The sequence below is a fragment of the Megalops cyprinoides genome, chromosome 22, assembly GCF_013368585.1.
Source record: "Megalops cyprinoides isolate fMegCyp1 chromosome 22, fMegCyp1.pri, whole genome shotgun sequence".
In the NCBI taxonomy this organism is placed as follows: Eukaryota; Metazoa; Chordata; class Actinopteri; order Elopiformes; family Megalopidae; genus Megalops; species Megalops cyprinoides.
The window spans coordinates 7964698-7978896 of NC_050604.1; the positions used below are offsets into that span (position 1 = coordinate 7964698).

At 42.0% G+C, this 14199-nt stretch overlaps 1 protein-coding gene across 4 annotated transcripts in view; it reads left to right on the plus strand.

Annotated features, from left to right (window-relative positions):
* The window catches only part of LOC118769595 (collagen alpha-1(XXV) chain-like), a 151615-nt gene that overhangs the window by 64875 nt on the left and 72541 nt on the right, over positions 1–14199 (plus strand). For all 4 annotated transcript variants that reach the window (XM_036516777.1, XM_036516778.1, XM_036516779.1 and 1 more), the window contains exons 3-4: positions 5795–5839; positions 12349–12356. In XM_036516777.1, the coding sequence (XP_036372670.1) occupies positions 5795–5839; positions 12349–12356 (53 nt within the window). The remainder of the gene's footprint in view (positions 1–5794; positions 5840–12348; positions 12357–14199) is intronic.

Below are 14199 nucleotides of genomic sequence, written 5' to 3' on the forward strand. Positions count from 1 at the left end.
CCTATATTAAAAGCATAGGGGAGACAGTCAGGTTCCTAGCTGTTAATGAGTTGCCTCTCCGTGGATACATTGAGAGCCCTCAATCAAGGAATGATGATGTCTCTGCAGGGCTTTTCCTGAAGCTGTTTTTGTACACACTCACAAAAGATGCCAAACTTCGAGAAATAGCGAATAGCATACCCCAGAATGCAAAATATACCTCCCATAATCTGCAAAATGAGATCATTGAAACCCTGGCGAGCCTAGTGTTGCATCAAATTAAAAAAACAAATATGAAAATGCTGACACAACAGGGTTTTGTATAAAAAATGATAGGACACGGGACAGATGCAATATAGAGAATCTGTCAATAATGATTCAGTTTGTCTGTGATTCTGTTCCTGAGGAACACCTGATTGGTTTATTGGACCTGACTCAGTTGGATGCTGAGTATATCGCAACACAGATGCTGAGTCAGTGCTATGATGGTGCTTCTGTAATGAGTGGTATAAGAGAGGGAATGCAGGCATTGCTGCAAAAAAAGATTGTTCCCTGTATACAGTGTTACAACCATCAGCTGCACCTGGCTGTGGTGCATGCGATGCAAGCAGAGCCACATGCCAAAACCTTCTTTGAATTGTCAGGATCTTTCATTCTGTCTTTCAACGCCACTGTATTACACAGCAATACAATGCACCCTCTCTGAAGAGACTTCTAGAAATACAGTGGACCAGTCACTACGATGTGACCAGGTGTGTGGTTGAGAATCAGCAAGCTATCTTGAATCTTCTCTCAGAAGTATCGGATGATAGTGCGGCCAGAATGGATATTTGCGCAGAGGCATCAGGACTGTTAGTACAACTGAAGAACCACAACTTCTTTGAAATTGGTGAATTCCTAGTTAAAGTTTGTGGTGCCTTAAAGCTTCCTAATTCTATTCTGCAGGCTGATTCAGTAGACCTCTGGAGTGCAGGGGAGGTCATCAGTGCCTCTTTGCAGGCATTGCATGGAGACAGTGCATGGGATCAATCAGGAAAAACAGATTCCCCCCCGAAAGAAAGAGACAGAGAACAATGAGAAAGCAACTTACTGACTGTGTTGTTCCGTCTACTGTCGGTCACACTGAGGCTGATTCCTCCAAAGTACCCACACAGTCTCTTAAAAGAGCTCTTCTGAACATTCTGGACACAGCCATTGCTGAAACTGAAAACAGGTTTTCAAAGAGAAATCTTGATCTGATGAAGGCAGCATATTGCCTTCTCCCTCAATCTAGTTCTTTTCTGGATTTGGCACTTCTGAACCCCCTGTAGCTGCTTGCAGGCACAAAATGTAGTGATAACCTGAGAGGTGAAATTCTTGTAGCAAAACCCATGTTGCTCAAGAAATTCACCACACAGGTGGACCTCTCTACTCTATGCAAAGAAGTTAAAGGCTACAAGCAAGCATTCCCTGAGCTACGTACACGGTATAACAGCGCTGATTATTGGGGTATCCGCAGCATAATGTGAAAGTTCATTCTCCACACCGTCCCGTGTCCTAACACCATTCCGACACGCTATGCTACATGAGAGAAAAAAGAATTTGGCTATTTTGGCTCATGAGAAGGTAATAACTAATAGTCTAGACATGGATGAATTTGTTAGAGTTTTTGCCCAAAAAAATAGAAAACTGATGCTGTGATATAAAGATGTGACAGAATCACAAATGTTATGGGAATAAAAGGTAAATAACAAAAGAGAAAGCTAAAATGATAAAAACAGGGAAAATAGAAAAAAGTTCAGAAATGTCCAAAAAATTCTTAAGAAAAGAAAATTTAAGCTGTCCTGTTAGGAGTGGATATGTGTTTGGAAATAAGAAGTTAATTACTAATGGTCTAGACATGGATGAGTTTTTGCAAAAAGAAATAGAAAACTGATACTGTGATTTGACATATGAATGCAAAAAAAGACTGGAAATAAGTTATGGGTTATATGTTATTAAGTTATGTGAAAACATGAAGTATGCCTGTATAAAAAGGGGAAAAAAGCATAGTTAATAAAGATAATTTCTTCCTAAGATGTGGGAGGGGGGGCTGACGGTGGTGGGAATATGTAACTCAATAAGACGTAAAATATGCATGAAAATGTAACAGAATCACAAAAGTTATGAGGGGAAAAAAGAAGAAAAAAGAAAAGAAGTGAAAAAAACCCAATTAAAGTATGGAACGGGGGTAAACAAGCCAAAAAAGTACAATAAAGTTAATAAAGATGTCCTCTAAAAAGAGGGGGGGAGGTGGCGGGTAAAAGTGACTATGACTATATGACTGCAATTTAAATGATGCCCCCCAGAAATTTTCACTGCGCCCCCAGTCAAAGCAGGCTACATCTGGCCCTGATGTTAAACAGTAAGCCATTTCTTTTTAAAAGACTTTAAAAACAGCTTCTTTTGTTTTCAACAATTTGAAACAAGCTTAAATCGCCTCATCTAAAAAGCTGCATGTTTTGAATGCACTCGGGATTCAATGGACATCGCACATGAAATGAAAAATACATAGGGAGCTCTAGTTTGAAACGAGAAAGCGAGGAGACAGCTGTTGGTCGAACCACAGGCATCGCTGTGCACGGTTTTTTATGCCATTTTGCACCCTTTGATTTATTCTGCATCGGTACGTTAAAACTGCCGCTAATACAGCTGGAACTCTCAGGCTAATGAGTGCATCTTCAAAAACTCATTCTGCCGTTGACAACTGTGCACTGTTTTAGCAGCTGACATACAAAGGCGACACCTGTAGCACATCACCTTTGCATGGCACAAAGGCTTATTCATGTCCCTGATGTCTGACGTCACTGGTTGGGGATAAAAAATGGGGTAACGTCACGCGCGGTGTTGGACGAGTGTAACTAAGACCCTGGCACGCTCTTTACGCAAAGTTGAAGCATTGCAAATGGTAGATGAAACATTACCATTGGTGCATTACGTTTCCATTGCAAATAGCCCTGTTCAGTATAACTTGCACAGTTTACTATAGTTTAATGCCAGTTTCACTGCTGGACATTTACTGTGGCTATTAAGGCCAAGTGGCTTCTACAAGGGTAAACTAGTAATGTCAGAGCAGAGATTCAAACTTGTGACCTGCTGTTTTTTCTACCAGAAAGGGGACTGAAACCTAATCATAATAGTATTTTAGCAGGGTTTGCTCAGATCTTTAGTTCAGCCCTAAGAATTCTCTCCCACCTGCACAAGGTGCATACACTCATTCATCCTGCTTTTGGGATCTAACCCTGCTGAGGGGGAACAGAATGTAACTAATTAAGCAGGGATGAACTGCATATGTAGTGTAGTGTATTTTGTTGACTCGATTTACAGAAAAGAGGGCTTACAAATTTACAAAGGCAGATGTCATGAGCATGAATAGGTAATGTTATCCATATGAACACCTTTGATTTGGATTTTGACCCAGCCTCTAACCTACCACTTATAAACATTAGAGTAGGAAAATACAGTCAAGTGAGGCGGCATATCAGCTGACCCAGGAGGGTTCATACATATGAGATTTTTAAAATTGAGGAAAGTGCGTTAGGATGCGTTGGGTTAGGATAACTGAATTTTGTTTGAATGTAGTCATGTTTAAATCGGTGATTTTGCTTGTTTCTCTACTTTGAACCCAGCAAAGATTTGTTAGGAAGACCGTTGTAAATTGACACGGCCTCCGCCTTAGACACTTTCAGATACACCCTCTGTGGACTTTGAGAGGTATTGCACAAATGGTGATTGTTTGGGCTGTAGAAAATGTGGATTTTAGTATAGCAAGGGGGCTTACATGCCAAGCCATTATCTCACGCACAAACACTATTATGTTTAGAGGATCATAAATATGACTGATGAGTGACTTAGACCTTTTAAACTAAAGCTGTATACAATAAACACAAAGGGAAAGACTGTGATCAACAAATATTGCATGTTTAGATTATTACCCAACTCGCCTACAGAAGGGAGGTTTGTGGTGTTGGATTAACATTTTTTTCACGGTAACACTGCACATTCAGCTGAGCCACGCCACAAACTGTTTTTACAGCTGCTCTCGCATAGGGCAAAGCACACATCAAAGTCACTTTCACTCACTTTGAGGCTAAAGAAAGTTTTCAAGCAACAGCAACAACCTGGCTTGTTGTTGAAACGACTGAATGCTCCATCATTTAGCATCCATTTGACACCCTGATCACCTCAGAAGCACAAAATGCCATTCTTTGAACTGATGAAGGTGAAAGTGTGTTTTCATATGTGCGCTGTGCCTCAACACTCCCTTTAAAAGGATCTGGATTATATCAGTGGAAGCCATGAAGTCCTTTAGTTTATATTCCTTTGTTATGGCATGGCTCTCGCACCAGCGTCGTAAAGGCGAACATTCCTTTTGAGTTTGCGCATGGTAATGTATCATAAAAAGAGAAGCTGAGATCTAATCAAAGGAAACAACAAAATCTCAATCACACGGTTGGACTGACACACTGCAGGCCTACAAACATAAATTCAAAGCTGCTGAAATATGATTAATCTTCTCACCAAAGCCAAATTATGTGACTTTGCATAAATATGGTAGTTTCCTGTTATGTTTTAAGCAGTCCACAGGGGAGAATCAGAAAAGACAGTGGTACAGCACACAATAAGGGGATTTATTTAGTGAATAGGGTTTTTGTTCTTTTCTGTTTTAATTTTTTTTTTGTTGTTTTTATGTGGTTAATAGTCAGTCTTTTTTTTTGTTTTACTTTTCCAGTAGTGTGAGGGATAGCAAATTATGGAAATATAATGCGGAAATGAAAGTTTGCATTGTTAAATGCTCTGCATTTGTAATACCTGCTGAAGTCTGCCTGCTTTCTTGCTTCTGGATGACTCTTGGGTGTAGAATCACTGAACTGACATGATGTGTCATGTTTGATTTTGTCACTGCACCTAAGTTTAAACATTATCATTAACATGTAGTTGAGCATCGTGTGGCTTGACCCTTACAGAAAGAAGAAGATATTGCTCTTTACACATGGAATATATTGCTCCTTACACGTGGTGTGTTGAATGTTGATGAAGACTAGTGATGTCCTTGTAAGCACTGGCATCCAGTCCACCAGGGGAATGCCTTCCTCCAGACCCAGACCCAGACCCAGTCCAATATTCCGATATTTGGGCTGACAGCAAAATCTCGCTGCTGACGGCTGTTGGTTTTAAAATGGCTCTCGGTGGCCCTCGAGGGAGGTAATTTCGAGTGTTTTGGCCACGCAGTTTCCTAAGTGATTGGACGGCGCTGAGGACTTCCAGTCTGCGATTTAGTTAAGTTCCCAGCATGTGGAGGTTAACAATGCGTATAATTGCTTTGCTCGGTTCTGACTGAGCAGCAGCGGATTGATGGAGCTTATGGAAAGCGTGGGGGAGAGCTCGCAGTGAAAAGGCTCTTACAAAAACAAATTAGAAACAAGAGTATCTGATCTGCAGTAACCCAGCTGAAGCGAACCCAGGAGGGCAGTGTCCTCTGGAAAACCAGCGTGTACTACCTTTGTGCCTCTCATTCAAGCTTTATAATAACCTAAAATCCTTGCAGTGTATATACATATTCACTGAACCTGGAAAATGTAGGACCTTCAGCCAATAGCATGCTGCAGAGTGCACAGCACATCACAGTGTTTAGCCTTATCCTCACCCAGGTTTCTGAATGGGTTGCTTCCTATGCTGTATAATGGAAACCTGAGTGAAAGGCACAAGGCTAATGATGTGAAAGTATAATAATGGCAGTAATAATTATGATGTCAAATATGACAATGGTAACGATCTTCTCTCGTTGCAATCCTAGGGCCAGCAGGAAAGCGTGGCAGACGGGGCAGAGATGGTGAACCAGGTGAGTCGCTTTTGCTCACATGTTTACTGTGTCCCCCACCCCCACTGGGTTGTACCCCTCGGTTTGGTGACTGAGAACATAAATGGATATGCATGCACAATTATGCTTATTAACAGGCATCACATGGATTTAAAGAATATTTCAGTTTTATTTCAACAGTTTTTTTTGAATCCATATTCAAAAGCATGGTGGTCGGATAGACCTATTATCACACCCATAATTATGCCTGACAGAGCTCACACAATCTCCCATTGTCATGACCGTGGTGAAGTCAACACCATATCATGGAAAGAACACTTATTTGAAACATGCATGTATATGTGCGGCCTCTGAGCTTTGCTTGGGCCCAGACATGGAAGAAAGTCAGGAACAGGAGACTGCCTTCAGTGAAAATTTATTCCCTTTTGTTACAGGCTAACTGTTGGGTTGTTTGGGTCGCTGAAAACAATGAAGTTCCCAGCGATGGTAGCAACTTATTAGAGCAAAAAGAACTAGCGCTGCTTACAGAATAGGATAGAGGACCTGCTCTCATCTGACACAAGGCACCAACTGACGCTGTATCGAAATGATACTTTACTTAAATAATACTTTAATTAGACACCCCAGCCTTAAAACCCTTAACTGTCCATAGCTATTATGCACCCCTTTAAAACTGGGAAAAGAAACCCCATAATTTGCATGCTTCCCCACCACCCCTCAGTCAGAGACACTAGAACAATAGAACTGCACCAGAACAATAGAACTGCACCAGACTGATTTGTGGCAGAACATTAGCTGAGGATGCTACAATACATTATGCACGCATTATGGAATTATATTTTCTTTATTCCATAGTTTAGAGAGGAGAGATTAATGTCTAGGTTTGGTAGCAGGCAAGCTATGGGTTTCATTTTAAAATGGTTTGCCTAATTAGTTTCGCTCAGATTATCACAACAGGTTCTTTGCATTTCCATTTTCTACCTATAACTTAGTGTACCAAAACACATACTAAATCAAGGTTCATAACAAACTGTGACCTTATTGAACAATAACACCTCCACTAATTTATGAGGTATACTGGACCATGTGGATATTTTGTCATTGAGATCATGTTCTAACTGCATTCCTGCTTATAACTAGGAAACACAAAGTACTTCCTAAGTGAGAGAAAGTAATAATAAGTACTATCATTCATGAAATGTACCAAAGTAACGATAGTCCTGCTTAGTGCTTTTCAAATTTTTTTCTTTCAGATACCCCTATTATGAAATGCTAATCAGGATCCTGAATACTGAATGTTTGTTCCAATCAGTAGATGAATAGACAATGGAGATTAGAGTCAAAATGCATAGGCATTAAACTTCTTGGCTCCTGAATTTCAAGAGACCACTTCCAAGAATATGCAGTTACTCATTAAAAGGGCGTGGGACATCCTTTTCAAGTAAATGTATTAGACTTCTCTGCCCTTTGAAACGAATTGATGTTCATTCTGTCCCTGTCGGTTCCAATTTTCTTGACTTCCTGATTGTCTCTCCTGGATGGCTCGCCATCTCAGCTTGGAGTGAGGCCAGCTTCTCTCGGGAGGGTGGCTGTTCTCTTTAACTATCTCCACTGCTGGACTGTGATATTCGAGCTTAAAAATGGAAGGGAAATAGAAATAATCTGAAGCATTAACATCCATAGAGCGGTAGAAGTAAATGGAATTTGGGACTTTGCATGTAACATGCAATAGGGTGCTGCTGTAGAAGGTGATTCAACTTGCCCAATTGTCAAGCCAAAGTCACAAATCAAGGATGCATATGCCCCACCCATTGAAAGAACAATGCCTTCGTGCTATCACTATATTGGGGAGTAGACTATGTTAGCATATTGTTGCTCATCAAGTCTGCAAAACCTGACTAATGAGACAATGAAGTGCTTATGCAACAGATCAACTCTTTAGATAAATGTGAAAATAATCAATATTCAAAATCTATATGCTTCATTCTTCTTAATGCATTAATAGACTGTTAAGATTTTTTATCCTCAGTGTAGTTATGTTGCATCAAAGGATATTAGGGGGTTGCAGATTTTATAGAAAGAGACAATAAATATTTTTGACTTAGAATGAAGGGGAATAACACAACGTGCCCCTTTTTCTCTGAAAACATTCATGATATAAAAGTTGAGATTTCCAGCTCGAATTGAACCAAGCAAATTGTGAATATTGTATATGGTGCAGAATGTGTTTTTTGGGCCTGTTACAACAGCAGTGGAACAGCGTGGCCTAGCCTCCCCCTTATTTGCATATTCTTTCTCATTTAGAGAAGAGAGAAGAAAATGGCTTGGCCAGCAGCTCCATGTTCCATTTAGAAAAGATGATGAATTACGGCTGTCATAATGAGACCCTTCAGAATTTTTTTTTTTTAACCCCAAAATATTTTTCTGACTGATCATCTGGAAATAACTTGCTTCTTATGTGAACATACCACCGAGGGAGCCAGAATATCCATTTGCTGTGTGAAAGAAATAATGGCCATATTTCCATGCCTCTTGTCAGTACAATTCTGACTGAGAAGGAGTTCCAGCAACCAGAAAACAACAGCAACGCATCCCTCTGCCTCCGAATGATGAAACTGTCTATTAAGAGACGGACAGCTTGCACAGCTGTCAGGACGCATCAGGAGTTAATGTGGCAACAGTGCTGCTTTGCGTCTGGATAATTGCATTGTCCGAGAAAACGCAGCCGCAATGCTGCAAGGCAGGAGGAAGCAAGCAAATGACCGCTGCAGGAGAAAGGTGGAGTTTGCTTGAGGTTGTGCCATGTAGAATTTCCTGCAGATTCACTGATCTTTATGTCATCAGGCTGGCGCATCCCATTAGTTGTGTTCACCTTATTAGCCCATCCACCCGGCATACAAATCTGTAAATCTAAGTTTCTAAGTTGAGAGTTGCCCTCTCAATCATTCAATATAAGGGCACATTTGGGCTAAGTGTTACCACCCCACACACAGCCACCAATTGACCGCACCTGAACACCCTGCAGGATGAAAGCAAATGATTTGGTTGGTGGTTGCAATTATCAAGGACACAATGTAGAGCTTTGGTGTTAAACATAACCTGTTTTATAGTCTGACAGTTACTAACGTGCTTCAAGAACAGTACCTTCCTCAGTACAGAAGCAGTGGCCCACCTTGGAATCAAGAGTACGGCCTGAAGGCTATATGCCCAGGTCTGCATGAACCCAAAAGACTTTGCAGCCCCTAGTCAAACACTACAATAGGTCCAAATTGTTAAGTCTCTATTAATGCATGACACCTCCACCGATTCTGAGGATGACAAATATGCCTTCAACATCACATTTCTGGGTCATTTGCCCATTCGTGAAAAGGATGTAGGACCCACTTTAAGAAATGGTTTGTGCTCAAAAAAGGCTGGAAATATCAAATAGCGCACACAAACTCCTATCCCCGCTATGAAGGTGGACACTGTGAAATTCTACCACTCAATTTGTTGTGAACACTCAATTCACTCAGGGCTTCTGTCCACATTTACATGTAAGCATACAGCACATGAGGAAGGCGGGGAGGTATTTTTGAGGGCCATCTTTCAAGGTCTTAACCTCAGAGATACTCAAACATGTGTTTTCACTGTGAGTAACACAGGCTCTGCTGAGACCCTGAGCACATCAGAGGGTGCAAGACCACACTTTCATCTGGCCACACGGAAACCCAGAGAAACCAGTTGAAACAGGGCGAAAAAAATAAGGAAAATTTGTGGAAAAAAACCCCAAGGTGTTTACCCAGAAAAAAATAATTGCTCAATAGCAATTCCTGTCTGGGACGCTGGCGTTTTTTTAAGCAAACCAGCCAGAGAGGAAGAATCTGCTATTTAGTTTGACCGGTTTTGGGCAACCCACACTCCGGTCGCGGTGGTTGCGCATTCCGGTAGCGCGCCACGGTCTGAACACTGGGCTGGGTCTGTAAGTGACCCAATGGGTGGTCAACGCTGAATCCAGAACTTTCCACATCACCGAGCACAGGACCGGTCACCTTCTTCTCTGCGCGGCCAAGGCGGAGCCGTTTCGCTGAACTTTGCTAAATTCTTTCCGAGTGCGAGGGCTCAGCTGCTCACAGGAACACTTTGAGCACTGCGGGGTGGTGTTTTTGAAATTGAATCAATATTCCATTATTTTTTTTTTGCTTTCATCACTAATTTCAGATTGAAGCGCCTCGTAAACATGAAATTGCATTGGCACGGACTGTGGGCCATTCTGTGAATGTTGCTGCAGCACGCAAAACCTTTTGTCGGCTTTTTTGAGGCACATGCCCTTGCAGCCATTACAGGGGATGAAAAGAAAAAGTGGTGACACCTTCTCATACATGTGTGGCAATCCTGCATACATGGGCAATGGAAATGCTAATGTTAGCAGTTATGATGGTATTTGTCATTGCTGGAGCAAGGACTCTAATGGAACAGAACCACATGCAGAGTAAAGTCAATGATGTCAACGGTGGTGCAGACTGTTTCAGACGGCATGACGTGCAAGCAAAACACGGCATCAGCATCTTTAGTGTCGTGGGTTCGACATGAATGTTAAAATGTTGATTTAATTTCGCGTTTCTAATATGAGAAGCCGGTTCAGAGTAGCATTTTATGACAGATAATAGGCAAGCTTGAGTTTTGGGTTTTGTTTGGCCTCAAGGACATGCTTTGGACCGGTGGAATCCAAGCTACAGACAGAGGTTTTTCTAATTACCATGGAAACAAATCCTTTAGTTTCCCCTTTGGTGGCAGAGCTATGGCTGTTACATTACCTTTATCCCTGGTTCAAATTGTGCTACAGATAAAGCTAGATTGCTTATTATGCCCAGAATCAGTGCAACCACAATGTGCTTTGTACTGTGTGTTTTGGTTACTAATGCAACGCGCGGTTGCTGAACCAAAAAATGTTGCGTTAGACTCCGAAAAACCTAAACCTTGCTAAATGTATTACTTTGGCAAAGTGCATTGCAGTTAGCATGAATATGGTCATCAGCCTTAGTATGGGGTGCTAAATAGAGTTTTGGCAATTTACTTGTGAGAGTTTGACACACACAGCATATCATTTCAGTGTATCAGACACATTTGTCACATAATAATAATGATAACGAGAATAATACAATAGTAATGATAAATAATGTTTGGTGTTTTGTGGAAGAGTTACATCTGAAATGTACACCCTTCCCCTTCACTTTAAAGGAAAATAAGAGCCTTAGTCTTGAATGCCAGGCATACCTCGGAGATGAGTATTTATTGAGCTGCCTGCAGTAATAATTCGGTGTACCCAGCTCCTTTAGTCTTTCTGAAGAGCCCTGCGAGGAGATGGATGATCACTTTTTACAGCAGTCTCGCCGCTTACAAAGCCAGCTCCTCTCTGCATCCATCACCGCGCTCAGCACCAGCAGAGCTGATTTGGCCCACTGCTGTGTAATCCTGTCCTCCTTTGAAGTTTTCCCTCTGTGGCACTCTCTCGCTCTCCCGAAGCAGGCGAAGAATGCCACAGAAAGAAAAACGTTACTATTATCAGTGCTATTAAAAATGAAAATGGACAGCCCTGCGTATTTTCTCCTGGGAGGTTTGCGAATTCTAGCACAGCACTGGAAAAAGGAATGACATGTTGGGGGTGTGGCTTTGGGGGGAGCATGACAAAGTGTTGTTCTACGCATCTACCAATCAGGTGCAGTAAGCGTGTCGGGTCATGAGATCAGACAGTGGTGAAGATGAGTTATGTGAAGGAGAAATGGAGCGGTCAGCATCAGGGCCTTCCAGCTTGAAAGCCGAATATAACAGCTTGGATGCAAAATACGTATATTTTACTCAACACATTAAAAGAATAGGTTGAGAAGGGAAGGGGAATCTTGAAAGTGTCAAACACCATAACGGCTCCGAAGTCCACTTTTTCCTTACTGAGGTAAGAGGAAACCCAAAAATACTCTTAAAAACATCAACAAAAACTATTGGGTTAGGGTGTATCATATGGGCCGCTCCCTAATTAGGTCCAAAGATCAGAAGTGATTCGGAGATCCGTTTTAGAGTCAGGAAATCATGCTGGGCAGAGCCCCAGTAATTGCAAAAATATGCGAGTATCACCTCACAAAAAAGTGACTTTTTTATGAGGCTGGTAGTTGGGAAACAAGAGATGCTTCCGGAAGACCACATGACCACCAGGCCTCCTGGATGTTTCCGGACAGGGGGGTGAGAGAAAAAAGGGGATTAGCGCGCTGTCGTTTTTAAATGCCACGGGTATAAATAAACCTGGGTTTTTTGCAGCCGGGCTGAAACACAAAGCCAGGACGCCATGAACACAGGAAGCGGAGGCTGCGGTCCTGACATTTGATTCATTCATTTATTTATTTATTCATTTGAAAATGTGAATCCTGTAACACTGACTTTGGGTGGGAGTGTTCCTGTGAATTGACACCTTGTATCTGGCATTTGATTGCAGTGCAATTATTGTCATCTGCATTCTGAATGTCTCATGAATTGTCCTTTTGTCTCCTTTTTTCCAGGGCCTCCCGTAAGTACCGCTGCTTGCTGAACAGCCTCGTGCATTAGATCGTTGCTGAAGGTAAAATTCTGTCTTATCAAAAAGATGCAGAAGGATGCAGTCTGAATCGGTCCACTATGGGTATGAGTTACACTTTAACATCAACATATAAAGCTAGGCTGCTAGACTCGGCCAGAACACAATGCAGCAATATGGTGTGCGGGCATAAAATGGGTGAACCTTGAATTTCAATTCACTTTTAACTATTTGTTTTTCAGAGCCATTACATACTGTCTCATTTCACATCAGACCAAAGCCTGTTTAACATTAATGCGATTCTTTTCGATTAGGCTGCCTTAGAGAGGACCAGCTCGCCATGTTGTACCTGTGGGGAAAACCTGTCAAAGTCAATTTTGTGCAATTCAGCGTGAAGAATCGTAGTTACACAAATTGCAGCCGCGGGTGTCGGCCCCGCTTATCCAGTCAGAGAGCGGGACGACATTTAATCGCCAAAATCGCTCAGTTTCTCTCAGTGCGAATGTTCCGCACAGACTCAATGGCCTGTAGGTTTCAGGACCCCCAGTCAGTGTACAGTAGCAGTGTTTTTACAGCGTATCTGTAATGTTGTGGCAATGTTAAATCCGGTGGCTGACGGAGATCTACAGATGAGGCAGAGAGCTGGTTTTTGTTATAGAATATTATCTTAAATAAAATCTGAATTTTTCCCACAATCAACCATATGTCTAATCATGTCACAGCCAATTTGTCTTTGGTGTGACCAAAAAAAAAGTGTATTTATTTACATTAAAGCACATACTTTCACAGAGTTAGGGGGATATTTGGCTCTGCTTTCAAGCACAGTAGAAATGCTTCGCCTGTGGTTGCCTGCTCTTGGGTAATCAGACCATATCATTAAAGTAATATTTTCATCCACGAATCCCCTAATAGGTCCTTGTCTTCCCATTGAAAAGTACATGGTTTCCAATAAACTCATTACCAAGACAGATTTGTTGCCAATCCCCCTACCGAAAGGAGTGCCCCACTTCATTAAGTAAGGGGAGATCGCAGATCGGAACACAGCCGATGGAAAACCGCTGGGTTCCAAAACGAGAGCTACCCCGTGTGTAATCATCAGAGCCTTTGGCAGTGCTGGGCCGGTAGCGGTAACCTGGGTCAAACGTGCCTGGTATTCTCTGTTAAAACAGTTCGTGGAACTTCAGAGGAGAGTGATGAAGTGAGTGTAACAGTGCGTGTGTCGTGGCGGCCATTAAAACAGTCAGTTAATCCATCTTGCTTCCCCATACATCCTACGCGCCCCCCACCCCCACCCCCGGGGTCGGCCTGCGCTCTTAAGTTAAAGCAGGCGGGGAATCTCCCGTGTGGCCCAAGCACCAGCAAAGCACCAACTCCCTGACAATAGAGTCCTAAAACCTGCCACTATGGATATGAACAAACCCCACGGGAACTTGCTGTAGGTTTTCCGCTGGAAGGAAGGCTTCCTGACTTCCTGTTCTACCTCTTGTGTTGCCGGCTCTTCCTCTTGGCTCACGGAAGCATCACACATTGAGTGTTTTATTCATAATGAAGACTTTAAAATGGTGAGCGAAGACAAAAACATCTCCCTGTTTTGATAAAAGCCTCTATTATCTTATTCTTTGTTGTAATTATGTTTCCGAGTAATGCGTTGTAATGGGCTGGAATTATCAACAATGAGTCACCGATGTTCGCCGAGCCCTTTTTTGGACAAAAGAGATGGAAATTAAACCCTGCATGAACAACATCTGAGGTTTTATTTATTTTCATCTTTTATGAAAATGCTGATAAAAAGCATCTATCTGTACATTGATTTCTCATAAAATTCACAGTTGAAGTT